The sequence below is a fragment of the Macrobrachium rosenbergii genome, chromosome 13 (genome assembly GCF_040412425.1).
Source record: "Macrobrachium rosenbergii isolate ZJJX-2024 chromosome 13, ASM4041242v1, whole genome shotgun sequence".
NCBI lineage: Eukaryota > Metazoa > Arthropoda > Malacostraca > Decapoda > Palaemonidae > Macrobrachium > Macrobrachium rosenbergii.
In genome coordinates, this window is record NC_089753.1 from 728,530 (window position 1) to 741,619 (window position 13,090).

Below are 13,090 nucleotides of genomic sequence, written 5' to 3' on the forward strand. Positions count from 1 at the left end.
GGCAATGTAACTGCAGCAACTATCTTAACAAGAGAGAGAGAGAGAGAGAGAGAGAGAGAGAGAGAAGAGAGTGGCAGGGTGTTGGCAGGGGGAGGAGAGAAAGAGGGAAAGAGTGAGGGAGAGAAAGAGTTGTCATTCAATTTTCCCAGGCAGTGCCAGGTTGGTCAGCTAGTTTTCTACAATACTTTCTTTTAAAGATTCACAAGGAAGTCTGTAATTGCCAATTCACATAATGAGGAGTATAATTGCAAATAAAATATTAAGTAAAATTAAAAATACTGTACTGCACAAAATACCTTTCACCAGGAATGCTGTCTTCTTCATTTGAATTACCACTAATAGTCTGCTTCATCAACAGTTTGTCCAAAATGTCACCACTAGACGACTTTTTCTTTCTGTCAGAAGCTTCCTTGTCTCCTGACCTTTTCCTGTTGATACTGGCTGACTTTTGGACCAACCATTCTTTGCCATCTGCGGGTGTTTCTAAAAGTGAGCATGTAGACTTGAACCTACAACTTTTTGATGACCCTGAGCCCTTTAATGGCAATCTTGTGGGTGACTGGAATTTTGTAGACACACATGAAGTGGAGGAAATTTGGTCCGTTTTCCTCTCCTTTCCTGGGGAAAAAGGAATCTCTCTATCTTCCTCAGATTTTCCAAGTAATGGAGATGAAGCACCTCTCTTTAGAGAAGCCTTTTTGAGGGAAGACTCCCCTAAGATGAAAAAATGTAAAAAGATATCATAGCATTAGTTATTTTTTCTTGTACCCCATGAGTCACTAAATTTGTAACATTAAAAATAGTGATTTGTTCACATAACTTCTATAAATTAACATTGCAATATCATTTGTAGAATTTAACAACTTGTAATCCTTATAACATATTCTTGGAACAGCAAATATGAGAAAATCTTTAAATATAAATGATCTCATAAACTGAAATACAGTACAGTTATCTTAATTCAATCAACTATTAACCACAATCTGTTTCATACAAAACACATCCAAACGAATTATGCCTTCAGAAAAGGCATTTACTAGTTGCATATAAATGCGAATACTAAGGTAAGATCTCAAATTTAAATTTATCCACAGTACACCCATAAGTCATAATTGCACCACATTTGTGATTTTTTAATACCCCAGACAATTCCATCTTTTGTTTAACAAATAGAAGACAGTGGTAGACATGCACTTGCACCTAAGAATACCTGGGTGCCCAACAGTTACCTGCCACACTTTTTATATGTAATGCTGTATATGGAACACAGACTCCCCACAAACTTTGCTTATTTTCTAAAGCATTAAATATTTGTTTTCATCACAATGCTACCAATCATAAAAAAAAATATACAGTACCTTAGTTTAACCAGACCACTGAGCTGATTAACAGCTCTCCTAGGGCTGGCCCAAAGGATTAGATTTATTTTACATGGCTAAGAACCAATTGGTTACCTAGCAATGGGACCTACTGCTTATTGTGGAATCCGAATCACATTATAATGAGAGATGAATTTCTATCACCAGATATGAATTCCTCTAATTCTTCATTGGGCAGTCGGAGAATTGAACGCAGGACCAGCAGAGTGCTAGCTGAGAACGGTACCCACCCGTCCAATGAGGAACTACTATCAATCATAAATAGCCCACATTTGCTATACTGAACATATTACTGTAATACTCTACAGTCATTTCTGAGTTCAGTCCCGTGTCAGCCGGTGAAATTCCATTACAGCACGAATTTCTAGGTATAATAATGCTAGATATACCAGAGAAAAAGAGCTTTCAGGAAAGCTGGGGTTACTACCCCCAGTCGAGCGTCTTCTAGGAAGGCGTCGGTATAAGGAAGGGTGAGTGAAATACCACTACCACGGAAACATACTCGAAAGATCTCTCCTTATCAAAACCCCGGAACAGAGCGGTGAGCCGTTACAGCCCCTACACTCCAACACCCGCCAGGACTGGCGACACCAGCGCCACCTACCTCATTCCATTTTCTAGCACGTGATTACGTTCATTTCTTTTGTGTGCTCGTCTTCCATTTTTTGGATTATTTTCATCAACGCCATGTCATCGAGCAGCTTTACCATCTCAAGTTAAGTACCATCTTCTTGTGGGGTTTTGTTCTATTTTTTGGCTGTTATGGTCTCGTCTTTTCATAAATATTGAGATCTTATTATGACGCCACGGCGTCCTCCGCCAGCCATGTTGACCGCGAGGCGACTCCATCAGTTCTTTTCTGTTGGAGTTGTCTCCTTGTCGTTATAGATAGATATTTGCCCCTTGGTTCCCATCCTGGTGGGTTCCCTGCGGTGGCTCCCCCCTTTTTTGTTTCACGAAATTACGTTTCATTGGCCTGTCGGCCTTTGTGAGGGTAATGCCCCGTCCAGGTACCCCCCCCCCAGGTTGGGTTCCTTATTATTTTTGGTCTCTATTAGGCTAATTATTTTATTCTTGGAGATGGTGCTCTCTTTTTATTTTATTTTATTTTGTTGTTTGTTTCCTCGGGTGGTGGCGGCAGCCTCAGATCTAACCGCTTCCCGAGGTAGGCTACGCACCCTATTGAGCACATTTTGTTCCCGTTTTTATGTGTGATGGTTATTTTGTGGAGTAGGCTTGTTTGCTTCCATCCCCTTGCCCTGGGTGTGGAGATCATCAGGTTGAGGGAGTTTTGGTTGCTGTTTCCTCTGGGGTCGTTTTTGGTGGGCAGAGTGAGCCCCTTAGTTCTCTTCCTTCATTTGGGGAATAGAGTTCTTTGGATGTGTTTCCTCAGGCTAGTCGCCTCCTTGCCCCCTCTTCTCGATCCTGGTTGGTTCTCGGCACAAAATTTCTCTCCCTGTTGCTTCCTCCTCCCTCCACACTCCTCCCCTTTTTCCTAGCCTATACTAGGTTAGGTCCCTATTAGGCTTCGCCTAGGAAGGAGTCGGGCATCGGGCTGGGTAGCTTCCCTTAGTAGTAGGCTACCCTCCCAAGTTTCATTATTCTTGGAGGTATGGTGCAGTTGAGCGGGTGATATGTTTTTCCCTGTCTCCTGTTCCCTTCTTGGTAGCCTACCTCTCTCCCCCCTCCACCCCCCCCCCTCACCTCCCCTCCAGCCTTGCTCTACTCGCTTTGGGTGGCGCTAGATGGCGTTTTCTCCGAGTTCAGGGACTCCTCCATTTGGTAGAGGGATTCGCTCCCTCCCATACAGTCCCTAGCATCGCTGTGTTGGTGTTGGTGGTTTGTTTAGCTCGAACGTGTTCGACACTCTATCCCACACCTCTCGTCTCCCGTCGGGTTACGTGAGATAGGTAAAATATAATTGCTCCAGCCTATGTTATAAACATACGAGCATCTTGCCCGTCTTGTTTCTCCGGCGGGAAGTAAGTGAGGAAGGTTTTATTATATAAGGGGCGGATCCCTCCGGTCTCGGAGTATTACCCTTGTACCATCACTTGTTTAATGTTATTATTTTTGAATTGATATATTTAGATAAGTCTGTTTATCTAACGGAGTACTCTCCTAATTTTATATATATATATACGTGAGTCGGTTCTACACCGGGGCTCCGCCGTTATTTTTACTGGCAGCCCCTTGTGGTGAGTTCCTGGTGTCTCATTCTTTCATTCCCGGAGTATTCCGGGTCTGGAACTTTACCTTCCACTCTGTGTAATTTAGAGCTTATTGGCCCAGTTTATGATAAGGGAGTTCTTCTCTCCGCGGAGTATTCGGTTGTAGTTGAGTTTCCGGCCTTGCCGGCTTTAGTTTGCTTAGAGTGGTGGGTTCATGTACTTTCTACTAACAGACTGTTCGCTGTGAGGAGCGGGGTGTACCGCTTCCTCCAACAACCCTACGGTCACGTGGTGTGCCGGACCCACGCTGGTTGTGCGGTCCGACTGGCGACCTGGTAGTTTGGCACCTGATGGTTGTGAGGTTTGCTTCGCTCTCTGCACAACCGTCCAGGATGAGTCGGTAAGTGACAGTCTTCCTCCGTTTACGCTCCTCATATTGTATATTGTTTATGAGGTTCCCGGACTGTTTTTTCGTTCTTGGCTAATTGTTGGTTTTCTTGCAGGCGGACGAAGTCTTCCAAGAAGTCTGCCTTGGAATCCCTCCGGGCCTGGGTGGCTGGGTTTGGCAGGAATGTTCCGTCGGGGAAGCCCTACGTCCTCGGCGCCAGGTTGAGGACCTGCTCTACCCCGGCGCACGGGTGGCGGCCGCAGTGCCAGAAGATCTTGCCACCCCCATCATCCAGCAAATCCGGGATGCGACCCAGCCACCCCAAGAGGATATCCTCTACGCTGAGGTCTCGGAGGGCGTAGCCGCCATGGAGACTTAGACCTGGAACCGATGAACACCGAGCAGGACCAGGTGGTAAGTGGTGAGGTAGGTGAGGTTGTTGGGGCGGGCCCCCTTTTTTGACTCCCCAGTTTCATCTGTTTCTTCCTTTGCAGGTTTTGTGAAGTCTTCCTCCTGGGTGATAGAGCTCCGTCTGCTATCCCCAAGTTGAAGTTGAAGACTTCATGGAAGGCGAAGGGCTATAAGTCCTCGTCCTCCAGAAGGCATCGCCCTTCCCCGTCGAAGGCTAAGGTCTCAGCACCTGTAGCCTCCGGGAGCAAGTCTGGTTCCTCCGGCAAAGGCGCGAGTAAGAGGGCTGCAAAACCAAGCCCTCCTCGCCAGCCTGCTTTCGACGCAGAGGCCTTTGCGAACCAACTTTTCAGGAAGTTCACGGAGGATTTAGATACGAGATTCAGTAAAATCTCCGAAAAGTTGGCCAGTCATGATAATATACTGGCGGGAATGGCTCCCACCCCCAGCCGAACCACAGTATGTTATCCCGACACAGCGGACCTCCCGCGCGTTTGATGTCGGTAACCCTTGGCGTTGCACTCCGTGCCATCCAACATGATGGCAAACTCACGGTTGATGGTCTTGGCACGAGGCGGCTGGAGGAATTGGAGTTCTTCCCCGATCTCTTGCCCCCTTACCCAGGCTTCGTGAGACTAACGGAGGAAGCATGGATTCGGTCGGATAAGGTTCCTAGGGAGACTGTCATCGTCCCCTAGGGACCAAGCTCAGTCGGCTCTCCTGCGCGCACTCTGACAGAGTGGCAGGCAGAAAATACTGAAGTTGACTCCTTTCAAGGGCAACTTCACAATGTTCGCCCTGGGAGACAACCTGCCCACCCCTTGCTTGAACAAAGTCGCTCTGGCTACGGCCCGGCGTGCTTTGAAGGTAATCCGTTACTGCAGCTGAGGAAACAGACCCCACTTCCCTGGTATTCCCAGGAAGTGATGAGTTCTGGTGGGCGCCCGTCCACTTTCACTGTCGGGAAACTGGACCCCTTCTGTGCTTCCTCACAGTTCAGTGAGCAGCTCCCCAAGCTGCGGAATCTTTGTTGAGGGCGGAGTTTGATGCCCGGACTAAGTTAGCCCGGTCCCTGAACTCCGTCTGCCTTATGGAAGCTACTGCCGTCTCCTGCTCGGACGAGCCATTCTTTCAGGTCTTGGCTAAGTCCCTGCTAGCTGGCTTTCAGTCTGACCTATTTGAGTTCATCATGGCCAGACTGGAATGCAGGAAGTTCATCTTTGCCGATGCCACTATCACGAGCCTAACAAGCTCGTTAAAAGCTCGATCTGGGGCCTAACCTCTTCCCAGAAGAGGAAGTCACAAATGTTATGGCCGAGGCTACAAGGGCCAACCAGAGTCTGCACTCTCGCTGGGGCATTTCTGCCTACAAGCGTAAGACCCCAGAATCTGGCGGCCCCAGATCGAGAGGAGGCAAACGTTTCAGGAGGCATAAGAGGCCCCACCATCAGGCGGTAGTTCAAGCCGTCCCGGTCTCGGCAGTAGCACAGCCTTCCACCTCAAGGCTCACCCCCAACAGTATGTGCTGGTCCAACCAGCTGCACCCTCGTATGTTGGCCTCCAACGCACAACCCCACCTATGAGGGCCGTGGATACTTTCACGGCCTTAATAGGGTCGCAAGGGGGGAAGAGGCAGAGCCCCTCATAGAGGAAAGCTCAACACCACCCCAAGGGAAGGCCTGGACATGGTAGAGGGAATAAACCCGCTCCCTCCCACTGAGAGAACTCAGGTAGGTGGTCGCCTGTATTGGTTCAGGGACCAATGGACCTTCAGCCCTTGGGCGCACAGCATTGTGTCCAAAGGACTAGGATGGAGCTGGATCAAGAACCCTCCTCCTCTAACCAGATTTTACCAGCCACCCACATCAATCCTACAGGATTACGTGACAGAATTGCTCAACAAACAAGCAATAAAAAAAGTAAGGCACCTAAAGTTTCAAGGCAGGTTATTCACTGTTCCCAAAAAGACTCCGATCAGCAAAGAGTGACCCTGGATCTGTCGCGTCTAAATCTCTACATAAAATCGACAAATTTCGCATGCTTACGGTAGCTCAGGTACGGACTCTACTTCGCGTGGAGCCGTCACCACCTCTATCGATCTTTCAGACGCTTATTATCACGTCCCGATTGCGCGGAACTTCTCTCAGTTCCTCGGTTTCAGACTCGGGAATCAAGCCTACTCCTTCAGGGTCATGCCCTTCAGTCTAAACATTGCGCCCAGGGTATTCACCAAGCTGGCGGACACGGTAGTGCAACAACTCCGGTCTCGAGGGATATCCCTAGCAGCATACCTAGACGATTGGATAATTTGGGCACCAACAGTTCCGGAGCGTCAGAAGGCTACGTCCATAGTCATCAGTTTCCTGGAGTCGTTAGGTTTTCAACTGAACAGAGAGAAGTCCCGCCTGACTCGAGTCCCGTTTTCAGTGGCTGGGTCTCCAGTGGATCTGTCCTCTCACACATTATCTCTCCGCCTCCCAAGAGGAAAGAGATAGCATCTCTCACCAGGAAATTTCTCAAAAATCAATCGGCATCCGCCGATCCCAAGAAAGAGTCCTTGGGTCTCTTCAATTTGCCTCAGTGACGGACCTGCTCTTAAAAGCGAAACTAAAAGACATAAACAGAGTGTGGCGGAGTCGAGCCAATGTCAAGCTCAGAGACAAGGTCTCCTCTATTCCTCGAATCTTAAAGACAAGACTGCGGCCTTGGACCACAGTCAGAGGCCTGTCCAAAACAGTTCCGCTTCAATTTCCCCCTCCGGCACTAGTTGTTCACACAGACGCTTCCCTAAAGCGGCTGGGGGGATATTCACCAAAACAAAAAGTACAAGGAACGTGGTCCACAATGTTTCAGCAGTTCCATATAAACACCCTGGAAGCTAAGGCGGTCTTTCTAACTCTGAAGAAAATCCGCCCCCAACCGGATTCATATCAGGCTGGTATTGGACAGCGCAGTGGTAGTTCATTGCATCAACAGGGGCGGCTCCAAATCAGGTCGAGTAAACCAAGTAATGGTTGCTATCTTCTCCCTGGCGAACAAGCACGGCTGGCACCTGTCAGCCACCCACCTAGCGGGGTGCGGAACGTGGTGGCGGATTCCCTGTCCAGAGCTACTCCGTTGGAAAAGGAGTGGTCCCTGGACGGGGAATCTTTCAAATGGATTTGCCGCCGGGTTCCGGGTCTCCAAGTGGATCTGTTCGCGACGGAGAGCAACTTCAAGCTCCCCTGTTACATGGCCCTGAACCTGGACCCTCAGGCGTACGCCACAGATGCAATGACAGCAGATTGGAACAATTGGGAGAAAATTTATCTGTTCCCTCCAATAAATTTACTGCTGAAAGTATTACACAAACTCAGGACATTCAAAGGTCAACCAGCCTAGTAGGCCCCTATTGGCCGAAGAGCAATTGGTTCCCTCTTCTTCAGGAACTGGGATTGGGAGTCTTCGGATTCCCAAGCCCATACTGACCCAGACAGTACAAACCAAGACTGTGTCAGCTTCCTCAAGAATTCAGAATGCCCTAGTTTTATGGACTTTATAAAATTCGCAGCCCAAAAAGGAGCAAACATTGACCCTGTCAACACTCTGTTTTTAGAATCAGATAAAAAGAGATTCTACTCTTAGACAGTATGACTCAGCAGTCAAAAATTAGCCTCCTTCCTGAAAGCATCTGAAGCCAAAATCATGACGACTAATTTAGGAGTTTCTTTCTTTAGATCACTGTTTGAGAAAGGCCTTGCTCCGGCCACTATTACCACAGTCAAGTCAGCCCTGAAGAAAGTATTTCTATACGGCTTTAAAATCGACCTTACAGATTCCTATTTTTCATCTATCCCCAGAGCATGCGCTCGTCTGAGACCCGTATCACGCCCACATTCTGTTACGTGGTTTCTCAATGACGTCCTTAAGTTAGCATCAGAGATGGACAACTTTCATTGCTCTTATCAGGATCTGTTAAGGAAGACTTTATTTCTGATTAGCTTGGCTTCAGGTGCTAGAATCTCAGAGCTATCGGCTCTCACTAGAGGTGATAATTTTGTGAACTTCCTCCCGTCCGGAGAGGTCCTCCTTTCCCCTGACCCTAGATTTTTAGCCAAGAACGAAGACCCACAAGACAGATGGTCTCCTTGGAAGGTGGTGCCCCTTCCTCAAGACCAGTCTTTATGTCCAGTTTATACACTTAAATCTTACCTTTTAAGAACTCCACAGAGTAAGTCGGGTCCTCTTTTTATCAGGGAGAAAGGTGGTACACTTTCACTGAATGCTATAAGACAACAAATTCTGTATTTTATTAAACAGGCCAACCCAGATTCAGTTCCTAAGGTTCATGATATTCGAGCAGTTGCTACTTCCATTAATTACTTTCATAATATGGACTTCTCAGAACTATCTAAATTTACGGGTTGAAATCACCTCTAGTGTTTAAACGCCACTATTTAAAAAATCGCTCAAGCCCTGAAATTTTCTACCATAGCTGTGGGAAGTGTCATCTCCCCACCTTAACTAATCATATCCTTATCCTATCCTTTCCCCCCCCGCCCGCCTGCCTCATTTACTTCTCTGCTTATCCTCCTGGTTGATCATGCCTCACTGCCTGGCTCCTCATATTGATGTATCTTGTCTCTGTTGAGTGGAAACTGTAATCTGACATGTTATGATTGTTTTTTCTTGTGGGGTACTGGACAGTTTTTATTTTGCTCCATGTACCCCAGATATATGTATATGTTCTGTATATGTTATTTTCATTGATTTTGTCTCTTACGTGTTTAGCCTAAGTTTAAGTGTGTAGTTTTAAGATTGTATTTGCATTTATCTTATGCACATTTCATGTTTCAATATGCTTTAGTAATATTAAGATTTTTTTGGGGCCTCTTCCCGTCGTGCGGGACTTCCCCACTTTTCATAGTATTAAGTTTTTGATGTGCCTTAGGTTTAGTATTCTTGCTACATGTAAGAGATTCCCTGATTAAAATTATTTTCGTAATTTATGCTTTTTCTTCAGATTACCCCCATTTCTTTTCCTCATAGTTGCAGCCTTGGCATGATTCTCTATCACTATTTCACCGGCTGACACGGGACTGAACTCAGAAAAGGGATTTTGACAAAGGAAAATCTATTTCTGAGGAAGGTCCGTGTCACTGGTGACCCTCCCCTGACTCACCTAGTACTCCCCTACTTGCACATGCCAAGTCTGGGGTTAGTGCTAGCATAGAATGAGGTAGGTGGCGCTGGTGTCGCCATCCTGGCGGGTGTTGAGTGTAGGGGCTGTAACGGCTCACCGCTCTGTTCCGGAGAGATCTTTCGAGTATGTTTCGTGGTAGTGGTATTTCACTCACCCTTCCTTATACCGGCGTCTTCCTAGAAGACGCTCGACTGGGTAGTAACCTTAGCTTTCCTGAAAGCTCTTTTTCTCTGGTATATCTAGCATTATTATACCTAGAAATTCGTGCTGTAATGGAATTTCACCGGGTGACACGGGACCTTCCTCAGAAATAGATTTTTCCTTTGTCAAAATCCCTTTTCTATAAAAAAGTGAAGAACGTCATTCCTGGCATGTGCCACCTGGAACCATAAGTAAACAAGTAAAAAATGTGCTGAAGTTTCTTCAGCACAATCAAGTTTTCTGTACAGCATATAATCCTGTATGAAACTCTCAGCCACGGCCCATGAAACTTTCAGCCATGGCCTGGTGGTGACCTGTCTTTTGGCACCATAGCAGGGCCAAATGCACGATCGTGGCTAACTTTATCCTTATATAAAATAAAAAAAACTACTGACTGAAGTTAGAGTGCTGCAATTTGGTACGTTTGATGATTTGCAGCCCTCTAGCCTCAGTAGTTTTTAAGATCTGACAGCAGACAGAAAAAGTGTGGATGGACAGACAAGTAGCCATCTCAACAGTTTTCTTTTACAGAAAACTAAAACCAGTCATCCTATCCATTGTTCAAGTGTAGTGCTGATCACAGCTGTGTACAGAATTTCCCCACCGTGTAACTGGCAACTCAGCAGTGTTCACTCTACATTCATTAAATTTTCCTCCCGTTTTAGTATTAATTCACCACTTCATTTCAGCCCTTTTCGCTGTTTTGCTAAGTAAATCATGGTAAATAACTACTGCTTAGGCTTCTCTTAAGTGCATTGAATACTTTGGCACCCCATTTACTACTTGTATGCAGTGCTGTTTGTAGCTATGTACTGAATTTCCCCTACTCTACATTTGACACCAGAGATGTGATCTCAAACAGCAAAGACTCATCTGAAAATGCTTTTAACTGCCTATTCTAATAGTTCAGACACTAAATATACCTTAAACTATCATCCTACACCTTAAACTATCATCCTACAATACTTTAATATCATTTCAAAGTCATCTTACAATAGTAACCATAAAATTATATGGCTTACAGCTATGCGTGAAAACTAATCAAGTTACCCCTATACAGTATTCAGGCACACACATTTTCTTTCATACAGTACTATTCAAGCTGTCCTGTTTTATTTCACAGGGGAAACACTGGTACAGTAATTCATAAGAGAGAGAGAGAGAGAGAGAGAGAGAGAGAGAGAGAGAGAGAGAGAGAGAGAGAGAGAGAGAGAGAGAGAGAGAGAGAGAAATACATGTGCACAATAAAAATACTTAATATTAAGATTACATAAATCATATGGGTACTCACCAGTGGTCAATGTTGACTGAAGATGATGATGATGATGAATTAGCTATGCAGTCAAATGAATGAATGATGATAAGACTGCACAGCAAAGCCAAGGAGTTCCATCTCTGGGGACGCATCTTCCCCTTCTTCAGGAGGTGCTTCAGTCACTTAATGAACTTCTTCAGGGGTTTCAAGAGGCAGCATCATGGCCATGTACATCTTCATGCTGACAAAGAGGTTATCATAGGGCTCCATGGCACCATTAAGGGCAGATGGAAAGTTTATGGAGCGTCCCATATAAGGATCCCATGCCTCTATCATCTGCAGCTACCTGCCTTTCCTCAGAATTTGGGACAGACCTTCAAGCTGTTCCAAATCCTCTGCTGTCAGGGGGTCAGAGAGTAAATGAATAATGTTGATGGTGACATTTTCTTCCTTCTCAATCAAGTAGATGACACTCTCAGGATGATGGCGGCTACACGCCAAACTTCCCCAACAACATAACAATAACTTCTGCCCTCTCCTCATGCATCATAACCTGCCTCTGATCCTTAGGCTCTTTCCCATAAGCCTTAGTAGAAGCAGGTCATTTAGGAGGCACCTTACGGTGGTACAATCCATGACGGTAAGTACTGTACACATGTATGTATGCACAATTTAGAGTGCGATGGAAACACTACACTACTATAGAAGCCTAAGTTGAGAACTGGGCTGATGCTACAAAGTGAACCTGGGATGTTGGGTCATCTACGAATCCTATGCTTTGCACATTGTGTGCTGTGCAACTGTGCATTTTATTGATATTTTTCTATGCTGTAAGATCATTTTGAAATGATATTACAGTAGCAAAGTGCTTTAGGATGATAATAGAGCATATCTAAAATACGTGGGTAGTTTGTAGAACAACAGGACTACTGTACAGTACATCCAAACAAATGGTTGGTTTGTTTACATCATGTTGATCTATTTTAATGTTATTTTTGTGACTAAATATATTTATGATAAAAAAATTATTTACTATACTGTACTAATTTTTAAATATTACAGTGCTGTAGTATTAATGTAAACACTGCAAAATACAGTAATTAATAATCTACTTTTAAATGTTTGCCCGAAGCCAAACAAACAGTTCACGGTACAACCCATCTCTATCTCTCAGTTCACTGCATTGCTTCCTTGCGTTGTAACACATTTGGGTTGTGTATTCAGCGTAGTACTATTTGTTCATGTACCATACAGTATCTTCAGTAAGTTGGCTCCAAAACGCCCTGGTCCTGCTATGGCTTCTGGCAAAGATTCTAAGCGACAGAGGAAGGTCATGAACTTCTGGAAGGTAGAACTTCTGGATATGATGAAGTCAGGGAACAGCTTCGCTGCAGTAGCCCACCATACTCGGTGAATGAGAATATAGTCAGGTAATTAATTAATTTATTGACGAAAGTGTTTACAGTAATGTACAAATATATGGATATGCTGTAATACTGTATACACTGTAATACTGTATACAATATAAATGTTACAATAATGTCATTACAGTAATCAATTAATTTTCTTCACATTTTCAGGTACATAAAGACAAAAGAGACAGAGATCAGAAAGGCTGTTAACCCTTAATGGACAGATTCCCTCCACAGAGGATCTAAAACAGGTTTTGGGTGGTGGACATATCCCCTCTGTGGATGACTAATATTATGCGCAATACGATTTGTCTGTATTGAGCGAGAAAGAGTTTCCAATACTTCAATGGCCCATAAATAAATACAGTATGGCAACTAAAGAATTCAGCTCAGCTTGACTTGGAGGGAGAATGTCTTGACTTGGAGGGAGAATGTCTTGCTCCTCTCTCTACCATGACATTTTTTTATTTATTTCCTCATAAATACCCCAGGGATTACTGTTGGTTTTAGTTCTTATCTTTTGTGATATAATATCAGTTATAGTTGTAATTTTGCAAATAAATATTTGAAAAACCATGTATAAATCCAAAAAAAGTTACTGCATTTCCCAATCTCAGTAAATTTACTTAAACATTTTACAACAAATATAATCACAATTTGTTACTGATTTTAGTTCTTATCTGTTATGATATGT

General features: G+C 44.8%; 1 protein-coding gene across 3 annotated transcripts in view; it reads right to left on the bottom strand.

Annotated features, from left to right (window-relative positions):
* Positions 1 to 244: 244 nt before the first annotated feature.
* Positions 245 to 13,090, bottom strand: part of LOC136844855 (uncharacterized) — an 855,665-nt gene continuing 842,819 nt past the window's right edge. For 2 of the 3 annotated variants that reach the window (XM_067114090.1, XM_067114092.1), the window contains exon 17: positions 245 to 714. In XM_067114090.1, coding sequence (XP_066970191.1) covers positions 260 to 714 — 455 coding nt within the window. In that variant the 3' untranslated portion in view covers positions 245 to 259. The remainder of the gene's footprint in view (positions 715 to 13,090) is intronic. The other variant, XM_067114093.1, reaches the window with a different exon arrangement.